Genomic DNA, 13,769 nt, shown 5'->3' on the forward strand with positions numbered 1-13,769 from the left:
TGGGAGGCTGAGGCAGGAGGATCACCTGGACTCAGGAGGTAGAGGTTGCAGTGAGCTGAGATTGCACCACGTCACTCCAGCCTGGGAGATACAGTGAAACCCTGTATAAAAATAAAAGAAAAGAAAAAGAAAAAAGAAAACTATAAAACACTGATGCAAGATATTGAAGAGGACACACACAAAAAATGGAAAGATATCCCATGTTCATAGATTAAAAGAATCAATACTGTTAAAATGTCCATACTACCCAAAGTAATCTACAGATTCAAGGCAATCCCTATCAAAATACTAATGACTTTCTTCACAGACACAGATAAAACAATCTTAAAATGTTTATGGAACCCCAAAAGATCCAGAATAGCCAAAGCTATGCTAAGCAAAAAGAACAAAACTGGAGGAATCACATTCCCTGACTTCAAATTATATTACAAAGCTATAGTAACAAAAATGGCATGACATTGGCATAAAGACAGATACATAGACCAGTGGAACAGAATAGATAACCCAGAAATAAGTCCATACATCTGTAGTGAACTCATTTCTAACAAATGTGCCAAAAACATACACTGGGGGAAGGAAAGTTTCCTTAATAAATGGTGTTGGGAGACTGGATATCCATATGCAGAAGAATGAAACTAGACCCCTATGTCTTGCCATATGCAAAAATCAAGTCAAATGTATTAAAGACCTAAATCTAATAACTCAAACTATGAAACTACAAGAAAACATTGGGAAAACTTGCCTGGGCAAGGGGGCTTATGCTTGTAATTCCAGCAGTTTGGGAGGCTAAGGTGGGCGGATCACTTGAGGTCAAGAGTTGAAGACCAGCCTGGCCAACAAAGTGAAGCCCCATCTTTACTAAAGATACAAAAATTAGCCAGGCATGATGGCACATGCCTGTAGTCTCAACTGCCTGGGGGGCTGAAGTGGGATGATCACTTCAGCTCAGGAGGCAGAGGTTGCAGTGAGCTACAATTGCACCACTGCACTCCAACCTGGGTAACAGAATGAGACTCCGTCTCAAAAAATAAATGAAATAAAATAAAATAAATAAAGCATTGAGGAAACTCTTTAGCAAATTGGAGTGGGCAAAGATCTCTTGAGTAATACCTCACAAGCACAGGGAACCAAAGTGAGAAGGGACAAATGGGATTACATCAAGGTAAAAAGCTTCTGCACAGCAAAAGATGCAATCAATAAAATAGACAACTATAAAATGTGAGAAAATATTTGCAAACTACCCGTCTGACAAGGGATTAAAAACCAGTATATAGACGCAGTGGCTCATGCCTTTAATCCCAGCATTTTGGGAGGCCAAGATGGGTGGATCATTTGAGGTCAGGGGTTTGAGACCAGCCTGGCCAACATACAAAACCTCATCTCTACTGAAGATACAAAAATTAACCGGGCTTGGTGGTACATGCCTGTAATCCCAGCTACTCGGGAGGCCGAGGCAGGGGAATCACTTGAACCCGGGAGGTGGAGGTTGCAGTGAGCCAAGATCGCCCCATTGCACTCCAGCCTGGGTGACAGAGCAAAGACTCCATCTAAAAAAAGAAGAAAGAAAAAACTCAGAATATATAAGGAACTCAAACAGCTCTATAGGAAAAAATATAATAATCTGATTTAAAGATTGGCAAAATATCTGAAGACATTTCTTGAAAGAAGACATACAAATGGCAAACAGATATATGAAAAGGTGCTCAGCATCACTGATCATCAGAGAAATACAAATCAAAGCTATGAGATATCACCTCACCTCAGTTAAAATCGCTTTTATCCAAAAGACAGGCAACAACAAATGCTGGCGAGTATGTGGAGAAAAGGGAAATCTCATACAGTGTTGGTGGAAATGTAAATTAGTATAATTGCTATGGACAACAGTTTGGAATCTCCTCAAAAAACTAAAAATAGAGCTACCATACAATATAGCAATCCCATTCCTGGGTATATACTCAAAAGAAAGAAAATCAGTATATCGAAGAGATATCTGCACTCCCATGTTTATTGCAGCACCATTCAAAATAGCCAAGATTTGGGAGCAACCTAAGTTTCATCAACAGATGAATGGATAAAGAAAATGTGGTACGTATACACAATGGAGTACTATTCAGCCATAAAAAGGAGATCCTGTCATTTGCAACAACACAGAGGAAACTGGAGGTCATTAACTTAAGTGAATTTATAAGTCAGGCACAGAAAGATAAGCTTTGCATGTTCTTATTTGTGGGAGCTAAAAATTAAAACAATTGAATTCACGGAGATACAGAGTAGAAAGATGGTTACCAGAGGCTGGGAAGGGTAGTGGCAGGGGGGTGTAGGGGGAAGTGGGGATGGTTAATAGGCACAAAAAAATAGAATAAATAAGACCTAGTATTTAGTAGCACAACAGGGTGATTATAGTCAATAACTCTGTATTAAAAAATAATGAAAAGAGTATAATTGGATTGGTTTGTAACACAAATAAATGATAAATGCTTGATGTGATAGATACACCATTTACCCTGATATGATTATGATGCATTGCACGACTGTATCAAAATATCTCATGTAACCCATAAATATATATTTATGTACCCACAAATATTAAAAATTTAGAAAACAATCTTTATTGATAAATAATTCCTTTACTATAAAGTTCACTCTTTAATTGAAGTGTACAATCCAGAGGTTTTTAGTGTATTCACAGAGTTGCATAACCAATGCTACTAATTTCAGAACATTTTCAGCGTCCCCAGAAGAAACCCTATACCCATTAGGAGTCATTCCCCATTTTCCCCTCCCTCCAGCTCCCAGCAACTATTAATTTACTTTGTCTCCTGGATTTGTTTATTCTGGATTTTTCATATAGATGGAATCATATCTGTGGTCTGGTTCCTTTCACTTATGATGTTTTCAAGGCTCATTTATGTTGCAGCATGTATCAGTACTTCATTCCTTTTTGTGCTTGAATAACATTCCATTGTATAGATAAGCCATATTTTGTTTATCCACTTATCAGTTGATGCACATTTGTATTGTTCCCACTTTTTGGCTATAGTGAATAGTACTGCTATGAGCTTCACATACAATTGTGCATGTATACATATTTCAACTTGCAAAAAGCTTACTTTAAAAAATGTACTTCATTACTTATGTCATGTTGCAGAGGTCCTGTTGAGCATCTGTAGTGTGGGCTCTGGAAATCTGAAAGTATACAAACGAGTGTATGGCCAAGTGGTCAGGGTTCTAATGATGGAAATAGTAAAATGTCCACACAGTTGTGGTCTTTCCTTTTGAATAAGATAATGGTGGGTTTGAGTTTGTTTGAGGAAAAAAAAAAAATCCTCTTTGATTTTCCTATTTGACTTTAGCAGGCACCCTCAGGGACAGGTATTCAGAGTTCATGCGCTTTTTGAGGTGGCAACATATTTTGAAAGTTGGAATGGAAGCCCTACTATTGTTCAATAAATTCTTATGTGTGTGTGAAGGAGCTCGCTGAAGTGAAGATGACATTGCTGAAAGGTTTCTATTATGGTGTGCACTCTTCACTGGAAGACAGTGATTGGCTTAAACATTAAGCCTCTCAACCACAGCATGCCCAAATTCCTGACATTCACACTGGTCTGTGAGCTACCAAGTAGATCCCAGTGAATACATTGATTTCTCTGCATGAATGAACCATAAGGACAGCAAAGTGTGACAGAGCCTCATTTTCTCTTAGGTGACTTTCATTAAAGGTGTCCCACTAGCTCCCAGAAGACAAGCTAGTATGCAGGTACTCATTTGCTGTTTATGCTGATTCCAGGTGTTAAAGGTGAGAAACAAATATTCTGAAGGGGTCAGGTCAATGCTGTTCCTTCTTATGTAGTCTTGCTGATCAGTGTTGTACCCTTCATAATTACCTGACTTAAAGTGGTTTTATATCTTTGTTTTTCGAGACAGGGTCTCACTGTGTTGCCCCGGCTGGAGTACAGTGGCACCATCTTGGCTCACTTCAACCTCCGCCTCCTGGATTCAAGCAATTCTCCTGCCCCAGCCTCCCAAGTAGCTTGGATTACAGGCACTCACCATCACGCCTGGCTAATTTTTGTATTTTTAGTAAAGACGGGGTTTCACCATGTTGGTCAGGCTGGTCTTGTGAGCCACCAGCCTTGGCTTCCCAAAGTGCTGGGATTACAGGTGTGAGCCACCGCGCCTGGCCTTCTTGCCTTCTTGCCTTCTTTTTGAGACATGAACTTGTTTTGTCCCTGAGGCTGGAGGGTAGTGATGTGATCATGGTTCACTGCAGCCTCTACCTCCTGAGCTCAAGATATTCTCCTGCCTCTCTCTTGAGTAGCTAGGACCACAGGTGTATATGCCACCACACTCAGCTTTTTTTTTTTTTTTTTAGGGACAGGGTCTCATAATGTTGCCCAGGTTGGTCTTGAACTCCTGGGCTCCAGTCATCTTCCTGCCTCGGCCTGCTGAATTGCTGGGATTATAGGCAGTTTTATGACTTTTCAAAGTTGCTCTCTTGCCAAAAAAAAAAAAAAAAAAGTGGCAAAAAGAGGTTAACTGTATTTAAATTTTTAGAAACTCTGGAGACCAAAAGAACTAGGATCAAGATAAGTGTTTTGATCTTAAAAAGGGGTGTTTTCCCAAGTTCATAAAATGTTCAATCATGCTCCTACCATGTGCGGGTGCTGTTCTATTGTGGGGAGAGTAGTAAACAAAAGTAAACTAAACAAAAAGCCTGTTAACCTTATGGATCTTACGTTCTTATGACAGTAACATCATACTAAGATCTGTTATGCAGTTTAGGACTCGAGTATCTCAAAGCAGGCTTATGCACTATTTAAAACCCCGGGACTGAGCACAGTATCTAGCCACAGATATAGGTCAATAAATATCTACTTGAGTTGTGTATGTTGTTGGCATACGGTAACCCTGACCTGGCTGTTTTCAGAAAAATGCTTTAATCCACTCGGGATTGACCACAATGATGGTCCAGCCTCTGCTGCTTGTCCACAAGGCTTCTGCGGGTATTCAGATGCAAACCCCTCCTTTATTCTCCTTGCTCAGGATCCTTGCTTCGGGAAGGCAATTAAACAAGACACTCCATCACTCTTACCATTTCTAATGGCCATGTTGGGTGGCAGGTAGCACGGAAATAGCAACCTTGATTCCAGTGGACCAAAAAAGGCTGTTGGCAAAACCTCTACTGTGCACTTAAATTGAGATTTAGTTTCCTTATGTATCAAACTGTCCTAGAATTTTACCTCAATCCTCACAATAACCCAGGAGATGGACTTTATAATCTTCATTTTACTGATAAGGACACTGAAGGTTTGAGAGGTAAAGTAACTTGCCCTACAGTCAATCAAGTGTCAGCTAGCATACGCATCCAGGACTGTTCAATTCTATGCCCTTTCTCCTCTTAGCATCTGTCTCTCAGATGGGGTAATGAAATTACTTAGAACCAATATAATCCCCAATGGATGCAAGGAAATATTTTTTTAACTCATTCTAGAAGATTCTCAGAAATTTAAGTTCTTAATATCTCAGAAGCTGTTTGTGTTCCCAACTCACTAGAATACACTTTAAGATACCATGGCATGAAACCAACCATAGATCTTGTCTAGTTGCTTAATTACACTCAGTGCAAGAGATCTTGAGGGTGGGTGAGCGGGGATATAGTTTAGTCATTAGAACATACTTAGAATATAGGCTAGCCTGTTTACAAAATTAGGACAAATTCCTCCATACAGTTTTTTAAAAATTCAGATTACTTTTACTTATATAAACTTGTATCTCGATAACTGCGATTAAAAAAATTATGTATGTACAGAATGTTTTGAGATTTAACAAAGTACACCTAGAGAACATAAAAATTCTTTATTTAACCTAATCCAGCCAGTATTGAGATAGTTTGCTATATTAAAAACAAGACATTTAAAAAAAAATTACAGCAAAGTTAGCAAGGCAGTGACTAATTAAGTCACTAAGTTTAATTTTATATTCTTCACAGTCACTTCATAATCATGTAATGATAAACAATATTTTCAGCCACTCTGGAGATAAGTTAACTTTTGAAAAGAAAATAATTCTATTAATCATCATTGAATTTTATAAAAGAGGTTTAAAACATTAAAGTTTCTAGAAATAACACAGTAAAGAAATATGAAAATAAACTGGAAAATAAAATATACCCACCCATCTCAAAAATCTACATCATCTCTTTCATTTGTCCCCTAATGCCTTTCTTTTACCTCTTCATTTACTTTTTCTAGAGTGCAAACTGATTACTTAGCAATTAAGAAACAACTACTGCTCTGTAGGGGCGATTTTGAGCCTAAAGTGCCGCTATTCCTTTTATCTCTCAGTTAATCCTAGAAATAGTCTTCTGAGATAAACGTAACTTGCATTTCAAAGATTAAGAAAACTGCAGTTGAGAGAAAGTCAAATCCTTTAGCCAAAATCATACATATAGTTATTGAAAGCTGAACTATGATTTGAACCCAGGTCTATTCAACTTTAAGTCTGCCTGTGCTCTTTTGTTGCTTCATGGTCAGGCAGGTCACCTTCCTGGAAAGACTGGCACGTGGTGTTTCTTGAGCTAACAAGAATAAGGCTCTTTAGGTTTAAAAGTGTTCAATTCCAGGGCTAGAGGCCACTCTGGTCCTCAGGCACTTGCAGTTCCCTCCCCACAACTGTAAAAAAACCCTCCCTCCTGCCCCAAAAGGATTAGAGTTGTTCCCCGCCTTTCATGAACCCTAATACCTATTAACCCAAGCAGCTACTCCCTGTCAAGGGCATTAAAGTAGTAAATAGGGAACTGTGTTTGCATAACTTTAGTAAAGGCTGTCTAAAAACTGTTCTATATAACAAAATTATGCAAGATATGCCCATTTAATATATCTTTTCACATTGAAAATGAAAGAAAAGCCAATATATTTTATATTTACAGCCTATAATCTAAGTTTTTAAAATACATAATCATAGATTTTATATTCCCCTTCAGAACTGTAGTCGTGTTCTTAAGAAGGCTGTCAGTCAGATCTTCTCTTCATCTCCAAATAAAAATTTGAATGCTCAACAGTCATTCAAATAAATATAACTCAAAATGAAGACATTCATACTGTAGAAACCAGTCTTTAATTACTAAAGTTAACATATATTATTGCAAACTAACATAGCTCAATCTATATTTGCTACACTCCTAAAGTGGCCACTTATCAGTAAGGGGAAGCATTTATTATTGTCATGCATTACTGTGAACAAGAAAATAAATAGGGTTTTGAAAATATCTCTTAAAATTTAATTTTGATTAACAAAAATAACCATTCAGGTTGAACATTAAAATGGCCCATCTATTGAAAATGGCTTAAATAATTGCTTTTAAAAATGAATACAAAACTAAACAGTGATTAAGGTGCTAACCTCATCAATATGACAATTAAAATCTAAAAACATTAGTGTTGGTTTTCTGTAATAAACTTAAGCCAAAAACAATGACCTCAATATTTACTTAAGACTTCTTGTTTTTATACTTTTCTCCTCATTAATATAAAAACAAAGAGCTCAAGGCCTCACCTTGGTTTATTCACTGCTGGTTTTCTATGTGCTGAAACTAGACTATCAACTCTGTAAGAGCTTGGACCAAGCCTGTCTTGTTCATATCCTATAGCACTCTGCACAGTGCCTGGCAAATAGGAGGTGATCAGCGAATATCTCAATAACTGAATCAATGAAAGAGGAGAGTAAAATAACTTTATTTTTATTTTTGCAAATCATTCTCTACTCAAACTACCATAAACTGGCAGCTGTAATTTCTAGAAATATGGGTTGAAAAAACTCCCAGAGATGGAAGGACCTGATGAAACACTGAAACACACACCCACACACACACACGCGCGCGTGTGCGCACACATACACAACTGCATGAGTCAAAATTACTTCATGAAGTATGAGATGTCAACATTATGCAAATAAAATTTAATAGTGAAAAAGTGATCTGGAAGCCCTGTGAATTTTTACCCTACACATTTTGGAGGACATCATATGGGTTAAAGAAAACACCACAAAATCTCATTTATTCAGATAATCATTTGAATCTTTACATACATTTTTGGTTATTTATAACTAATTTAATTTACATTTCCTCATATTAACATGTCCTCTTATTTAGTATGTAATCAAATTATGTCAGTGAGAAAAATCCTCATAGTACCTTAATTGAGTTGCTGATTCTGAGAAAACACTAAACATGAACATGTACAAAAGAGGCATTTGAATAAAACAGCATGTGCATTTTTTTAATATTTGCACAGTTTGATCTTTGCATTTCTGTCTGGAGAAAATATGAACAAAACCTAGGTTTACCATGCTAAGATAATGGTTCATATGACTGCCATAAAAGTAGTACATACAAACAATGAAAACAAGTCATATCCTTAGGTTCCGTGATTACCGAGATGATTTCCCCTGCCCTAAGTGCTTTATTATATTCCTTAAAAAATATAGGAGCAGCAGCTTATCACAAGTCTCCACAAGAGCATTAATGATGGAATCAAAACAACACAACAGATTCATAAGGATGAGAGAACTGCAGAACAACCAGAAGTCAGTTTTATGCTTCTTCTTGTTCTGGATAATTCAGAATTTTGCGGTGTGCCTGTCGTAAATATTGCTGCTGTTTGAAGTAAACTTTAAATGCTCCTTTTATGGCAACAAAAGCAATTCCACCCTAAAATAAAGAGGAAAATTAGCTTTTTATAATACAAATTTAGAGAAACATAATAATAACAGCAATTTTATTTAGATCACAAAAGACATAGGCTTTGATGCTAAACTAATTCAGATGACTGCAAATGAAACAGTTGTCCTTTTCTACTAGAAGATGAGATAGGGAGAGAGACAGACTATACGCTGTTACTACAGGTAACAGAGGACAGAGATGCCTTCTCCATTATCCTTTCTGACTAGTCTTTCTTCCATGTAGTTTTACACATACTCTGATATACAAAGAAGAATGCTAGGGCACTATGTGCAGACTGCCACTGTTGGGAGCAAGGAAGGCCAAAGGGATCGTGACCAACTCAGCATTGCACTGGAGGCTATATAACCAAACAGCAAACTGTTTATCATGAATGCAGGATGTGAGCAAACCTCACCAAAGTGTTTGCTGAGGGCCATCACTCCCTGGCACAGGGTTCCTTGAAGTTATCTACTGGGAAATCTAGTGCCTATTGTTCGAAGGATGCAGTCTTGCAAGCCTGCTGTGAACCAAACTGCTGACTGACAATTACCCAACAATCATCCCTGCTTCTCCTATCTCTTTTGCCTCATATAGAGGCTGTGTAAATTTCAGGGCCCTTGTCCACTAGAGGCAAGGTGCCCCCGACCCCTTCTTCCAAATACACTCTCTTGTCTTTGTCTTTTATTCCCACGTTTGCCCCCTTTGTTCAGTCCCCCAAGGTCTGTGCAGGTTACATGCCACCAGAGGGGAGAAGTGGAAATAACAATAATAGCAAACAACATGAGTGCTTACTATACGCTAGTACTTATACAATCCTCACAATAATCCTGATTATTACCATCATTGCCATCACCATACTACAGGAACAAAAAGTCCAGACATTTGATTTAGATTTCACAGCAAGACAATTTCTGTGATGGGATTTGAACCAGGTGGTCTGATCGTAAAGCAAAAGCTCTGCACTGTAATCCCACTGGCAAGAGGGGCAGGTGTGATGATTCACACATACACCAAGAGAGAAAGCACCTACAATATAGTTCCAAAAGGCCAGAAGTGCTGCAGTGGTTTCTTGTATTTTTATTTCCACTCAAGCTATTGAATGATAGTGAGGCTCAAATAGAGGCTTAATGCGTAGGAGCCACAGACTGAATATTTATACAGTTCCCCACCTTTTAAAAACAAATACACTTCATTCTCTTTTGCAAGGTAATATAAGTAATATTAAAGCCATCTTACCAAGATTGTCCTTTGTAAATTAGAGTTAACACTACTGAACATCAATTTACCAACTATCGTCGCAATAGTAGGAAAGACAAGGGCTCCACACAAGATTCGAGTAGCAGAGACATGATCTGCTAAAGGATTAGCCTCTGCTGGAATTCGAGGAACAGGACAACCAATCCCTAGAGGAAAAAAATGTAGTGCATTAGTGCTAATAAATCAGAAGAGTTAGAATATCTTCAAACATCGCTAAAAAAGCATGTTATGGTTCTTCTATAAGACCAATTTGGTATGCACTTTACAACCACAGTTCAGGGCCTTACCTGGAAATATACTATTTAAAATTTGAAGTTTATTCGAGTATTTGCGCCACAGTCTAAGCACATAGTCCTCCCAGCGAATCATCTTGCCTAATATCAGCATGACAGGAATAGTAGGAAGTCCAATTAAAAGGAATAAAGGATCAGCTCTCTCCATAACATCCAGACCTTCTTTATGACCTACAACCTGTGAAACAGATAGCATATGTTAGAATTACTTCTTTTTCAAATGAGGGGTTGCATGTTAAGCTCTATTTTTTTTTAATAGAAAATGTAAGCATTTCAAAAGAATACACAGAAATAAAAAGTTTAAAAAATAAGCTGGAAAGCTATCAGTCCTGATTTATTTATAAGAAATGTCTCATTCAAGGGAAAAACAAAGTTCTCAAGCCATTTCATACCACACAGGAATAAAAAAGCTTTTAAAATGGCTGACCCAGACTGATTACATTACAATAGAGGGGTGGGGACCCCTGACTGTTGCTTCTATTCCTTTATTTGATTTGGTTAGACTGGGCTATGGAACTGGGATATAATTCCAAGTTCTTTTGTCTTCCAGCAAAACAATTGTTTTCCTGATCTTCCTTCTAGGAGATTAAGCATAGCCAGTCAAGAGGTAGGACTGGCCTTCAAGAGATGGCCTGAAAGCTCATTTCTCTTTGGCTTTTTCTCCTTACTTAGTGGTGTGTAAGATAGGGTGTGATGTCTCTGGCTGGCTAAGTGTTTACCCTACAGACCAAACCCTCCTTAAGTACACTTCCAAGGTCTAGAACTGAGGGACTGTAGTAGGAGGTCCAGTTTTGGTTACAGATCCCAGGCATTTTCCCCAATCCAGGAACTCTAGGGTACCCTATCTATGGGGGTAATGAAGCTAATACAATTTTTTCCTTACTCTATCCTAGTCTTGGGGCTATTTCTAAATTGGTGTAGATTCCAGAAGGCAAGAAATACAAAATTGGCATTTGTGAATTTCTACCTTTTCTCTCTCTCCAAAATCCTTTTCATTTCCACATCAATCTTGGCCTTAAATTTACCTCTTTTTGTTGCTGCTGTTTCTGAAATGGAGTCTCGCTCTGTTGCCCAGGCTGGAGTGCAGTGGTGTGATCTTGGCTCACTGCAACCTCCGGCTCCTAGATTCAAGCGATTCTTCTGCCTTAGTCTCCCGAGTAGCTGGGATTGCAGGGGCATGCCACCATGCCCGGCTAATTTTTGTATTTTTAGTAGAGATGAGGTTTTACCATGTTGGCCAGGTTGGTCTCGAACTCCTGACCTCAGGTGACATGCCCGCCTTGGCCTCCCAAAGTGCTGGGATTACAGGCACGAGCCACCACGTCTGGCCAAAAATGTTTTATAAAAGTGTGTGGAGAGGACCAAATTTGAGCTATGGATATAGTCCAGACTTCTACTCGGTTAATTTATCTAACTAAGATGTAATATTAAAGGGCAGGAAGCTAGCCTCTTCCTAATGGTCAATAATGTCATCGAATTTGATATTCTTCTGTGTCACCAGGTAGAACTTAACAACTTCCTATCTTGCATGTGGAAGGTGATCCTTTTGAGTTGCCCTAAAATGAAATGGTCTGGTGTATGATATTTCATAAGCCCCAATTCCATAATAGTAGCCCAGATTGTTTTACCTGTAATGATTTCCCAGGAAATATCTATCTATCTATCTATCTATCTATCTATCTATCTATCTATCTATCTATCTATCTATCTATCATGGAGTTTTGGTCTTGGCACAATCTTGGCTCACTGCAACCTCCACCTCCCGAGTTCAAGTAATTCTTCTGCCTCAACCTCCCGAGTAGATAGGATTACAGGCGCACGACACCAAACCTGGCTAATTTTTCGTATTTTTAGTAAAAACGGGGTTTCACCACGTTAGCCAGGTTGGTCTTGAATTCCTGACCTCAGGTGATCCGCCTGCCTTGGCCCCCAAAGTGCTGGGATTATAGGCATGAACCACTGCGCCCGGCCAGGAAATTCCTTTAAAGAAAAAAAAAGACAGGGTCTTGCTATGTTTCCCAGGTTGGCTTTGTACTCCCAGGCTCAAGCAATCTTCCCACCTTACCCTCCTGAGTAGCTGGAACTACAGATGGGTGCCACCACGTCCGGCTAGGAAATTCTATTTTTATATAATTAAAAATTTCAATATAATGATCACTCTAAAGTTATAACTACATATGATTAAATATTCTCAAAGTGTTAGCAAATAAATTCAGAATATTTGAAAAAAATCCTTTGTTGGGTTACATGTCCTTTTTTTGGGTTTAGAAATATAAAGGAGAGTGAATATTCAGGTATAGACTAGAGCAAGAGGAAGTTTGTTCCTCATGGGTAGCAGCAAAAATCTTATAAGGTATTTAAGAATAAGGAGACAAAAAGGAAGTAGGGGTTGGGCACTGTGACTCACAGTTGTAATCCTAGCACTTTGGGAGGCTGAGGCAGGCGGATCACCTGAGGTCAGGAGTTCGAGGCCAGCCTGGCCAACATGGTGAAACCCCGTTTCTATTAAAAATATAAGCCGGACATGGTGGTGGGCGCCTGTAATCCCAACTACTCGGGAGGCTGAAGCAGGAGAATCACTTGAACCCAAGAGGTGGAGGTTGCAGTGAGCCGAGATTGCACCAGCCTGAGCAACAAGAGTGAAACTTCATCTCAAAAAAAAAAAAAAGGAAATAGGGCAAAGAGTAAGTAAAGGTCCAGTATTTCACTTGTTACAACTAAACTGAAGAGAGATGCCCTGTGCTCAAGCAAGTTAGAAGTGGGATGAGGCTCATCATTCACACATGCATTCATTCATTCAACTGAAAACTGACTTTGTGCTGGGGCTGAAATGGCAGGTTAAAGGGATGTCTTCTAGAAGTGAGAGGAAATCAAACCAAACAAGTGTGCAAATATATATACTGTGAAGAAATAAGGTAGTATAACACCTGCAGTACATTACCTGCTAAAATAATCATACTCGGGCCAATAAATGAGAATAAGCAATGGGCCTGATTTAATTTTGACCAATACAAAGTCAGTGAACCCGTGTGTAATCACATACATTCTGCTTTCTTGTCCCAAGATTTAAAAACATTATTTTTAAGACTTCAATTTTGGGGTGAGATCCAGGAATTATATCGAATGTCTAAGAATTTGTTATCTAGGTATAAAATAAAGGCCTGGTTGGGCACAGTGGCTCACGCCTATAATCCAAGCACTGAGGAGGCTGAGGTAGGTGGGTAGCTTGAGTCCAGGAGTTTGAGACTGGCCTGGGAAACATGATGAAACCCTGTCTCTACAAAAAATACAAAAATTAGCAGGGCGTGGTGGTATGTGAATGTAGTCCCAGCTGCGCAGGAGACTGAGGTGGGAGGATCACCTGAGCCCAGGGAGTTCAAGGATGCAGTGAGCCATGACTGTGCCACTGCATTCCAGCCTGGGTAACAGAGTGAGACCCTGTCTCCAAAAAAAAAAAAAAAAGAGGAAAGAAAGAAAAGAAAGAAAGAGAGAGAAAAACA

General features: G+C 38.7%; 1 protein-coding gene across 1 annotated transcript in view; it reads right to left on the reverse strand.

Moving 5' to 3' along the window:
• Window positions 1-5,841: 5,841 nt before the first annotated feature.
• The window catches only part of MARCH5 (membrane-associated ring finger (C3HC4) 5), a 60,583-nt gene continuing 52,655 nt past the window's right edge, over window positions 5,842-13,769 (reverse strand). Inside the window, exons 4-6 of the mRNA XM_011947843.1 lie at window positions 10,264-10,447; window positions 9,956-10,122; window positions 5,842-8,707 (exon numbers count right to left, since the gene is read on the reverse strand). Coding sequence (XP_011803233.1) covers window positions 8,591-8,707; window positions 9,956-10,122; window positions 10,264-10,447 — 468 coding nt within the window. The 3' untranslated portion in view covers window positions 5,842-8,590. The remainder of the gene's footprint in view (window positions 8,708-9,955; window positions 10,123-10,263; window positions 10,448-13,769) is intronic.

The sequence above is a fragment of the Colobus angolensis genome, unplaced genomic scaffold (assembly GCF_000951035.1).
Source record: "Colobus angolensis palliatus isolate OR3802 unplaced genomic scaffold, Cang.pa_1.0 Scaffold270, whole genome shotgun sequence".
In the NCBI taxonomy this organism is placed as follows: domain Eukaryota; kingdom Metazoa; phylum Chordata; class Mammalia; order Primates; family Cercopithecidae; genus Colobus; species Colobus angolensis.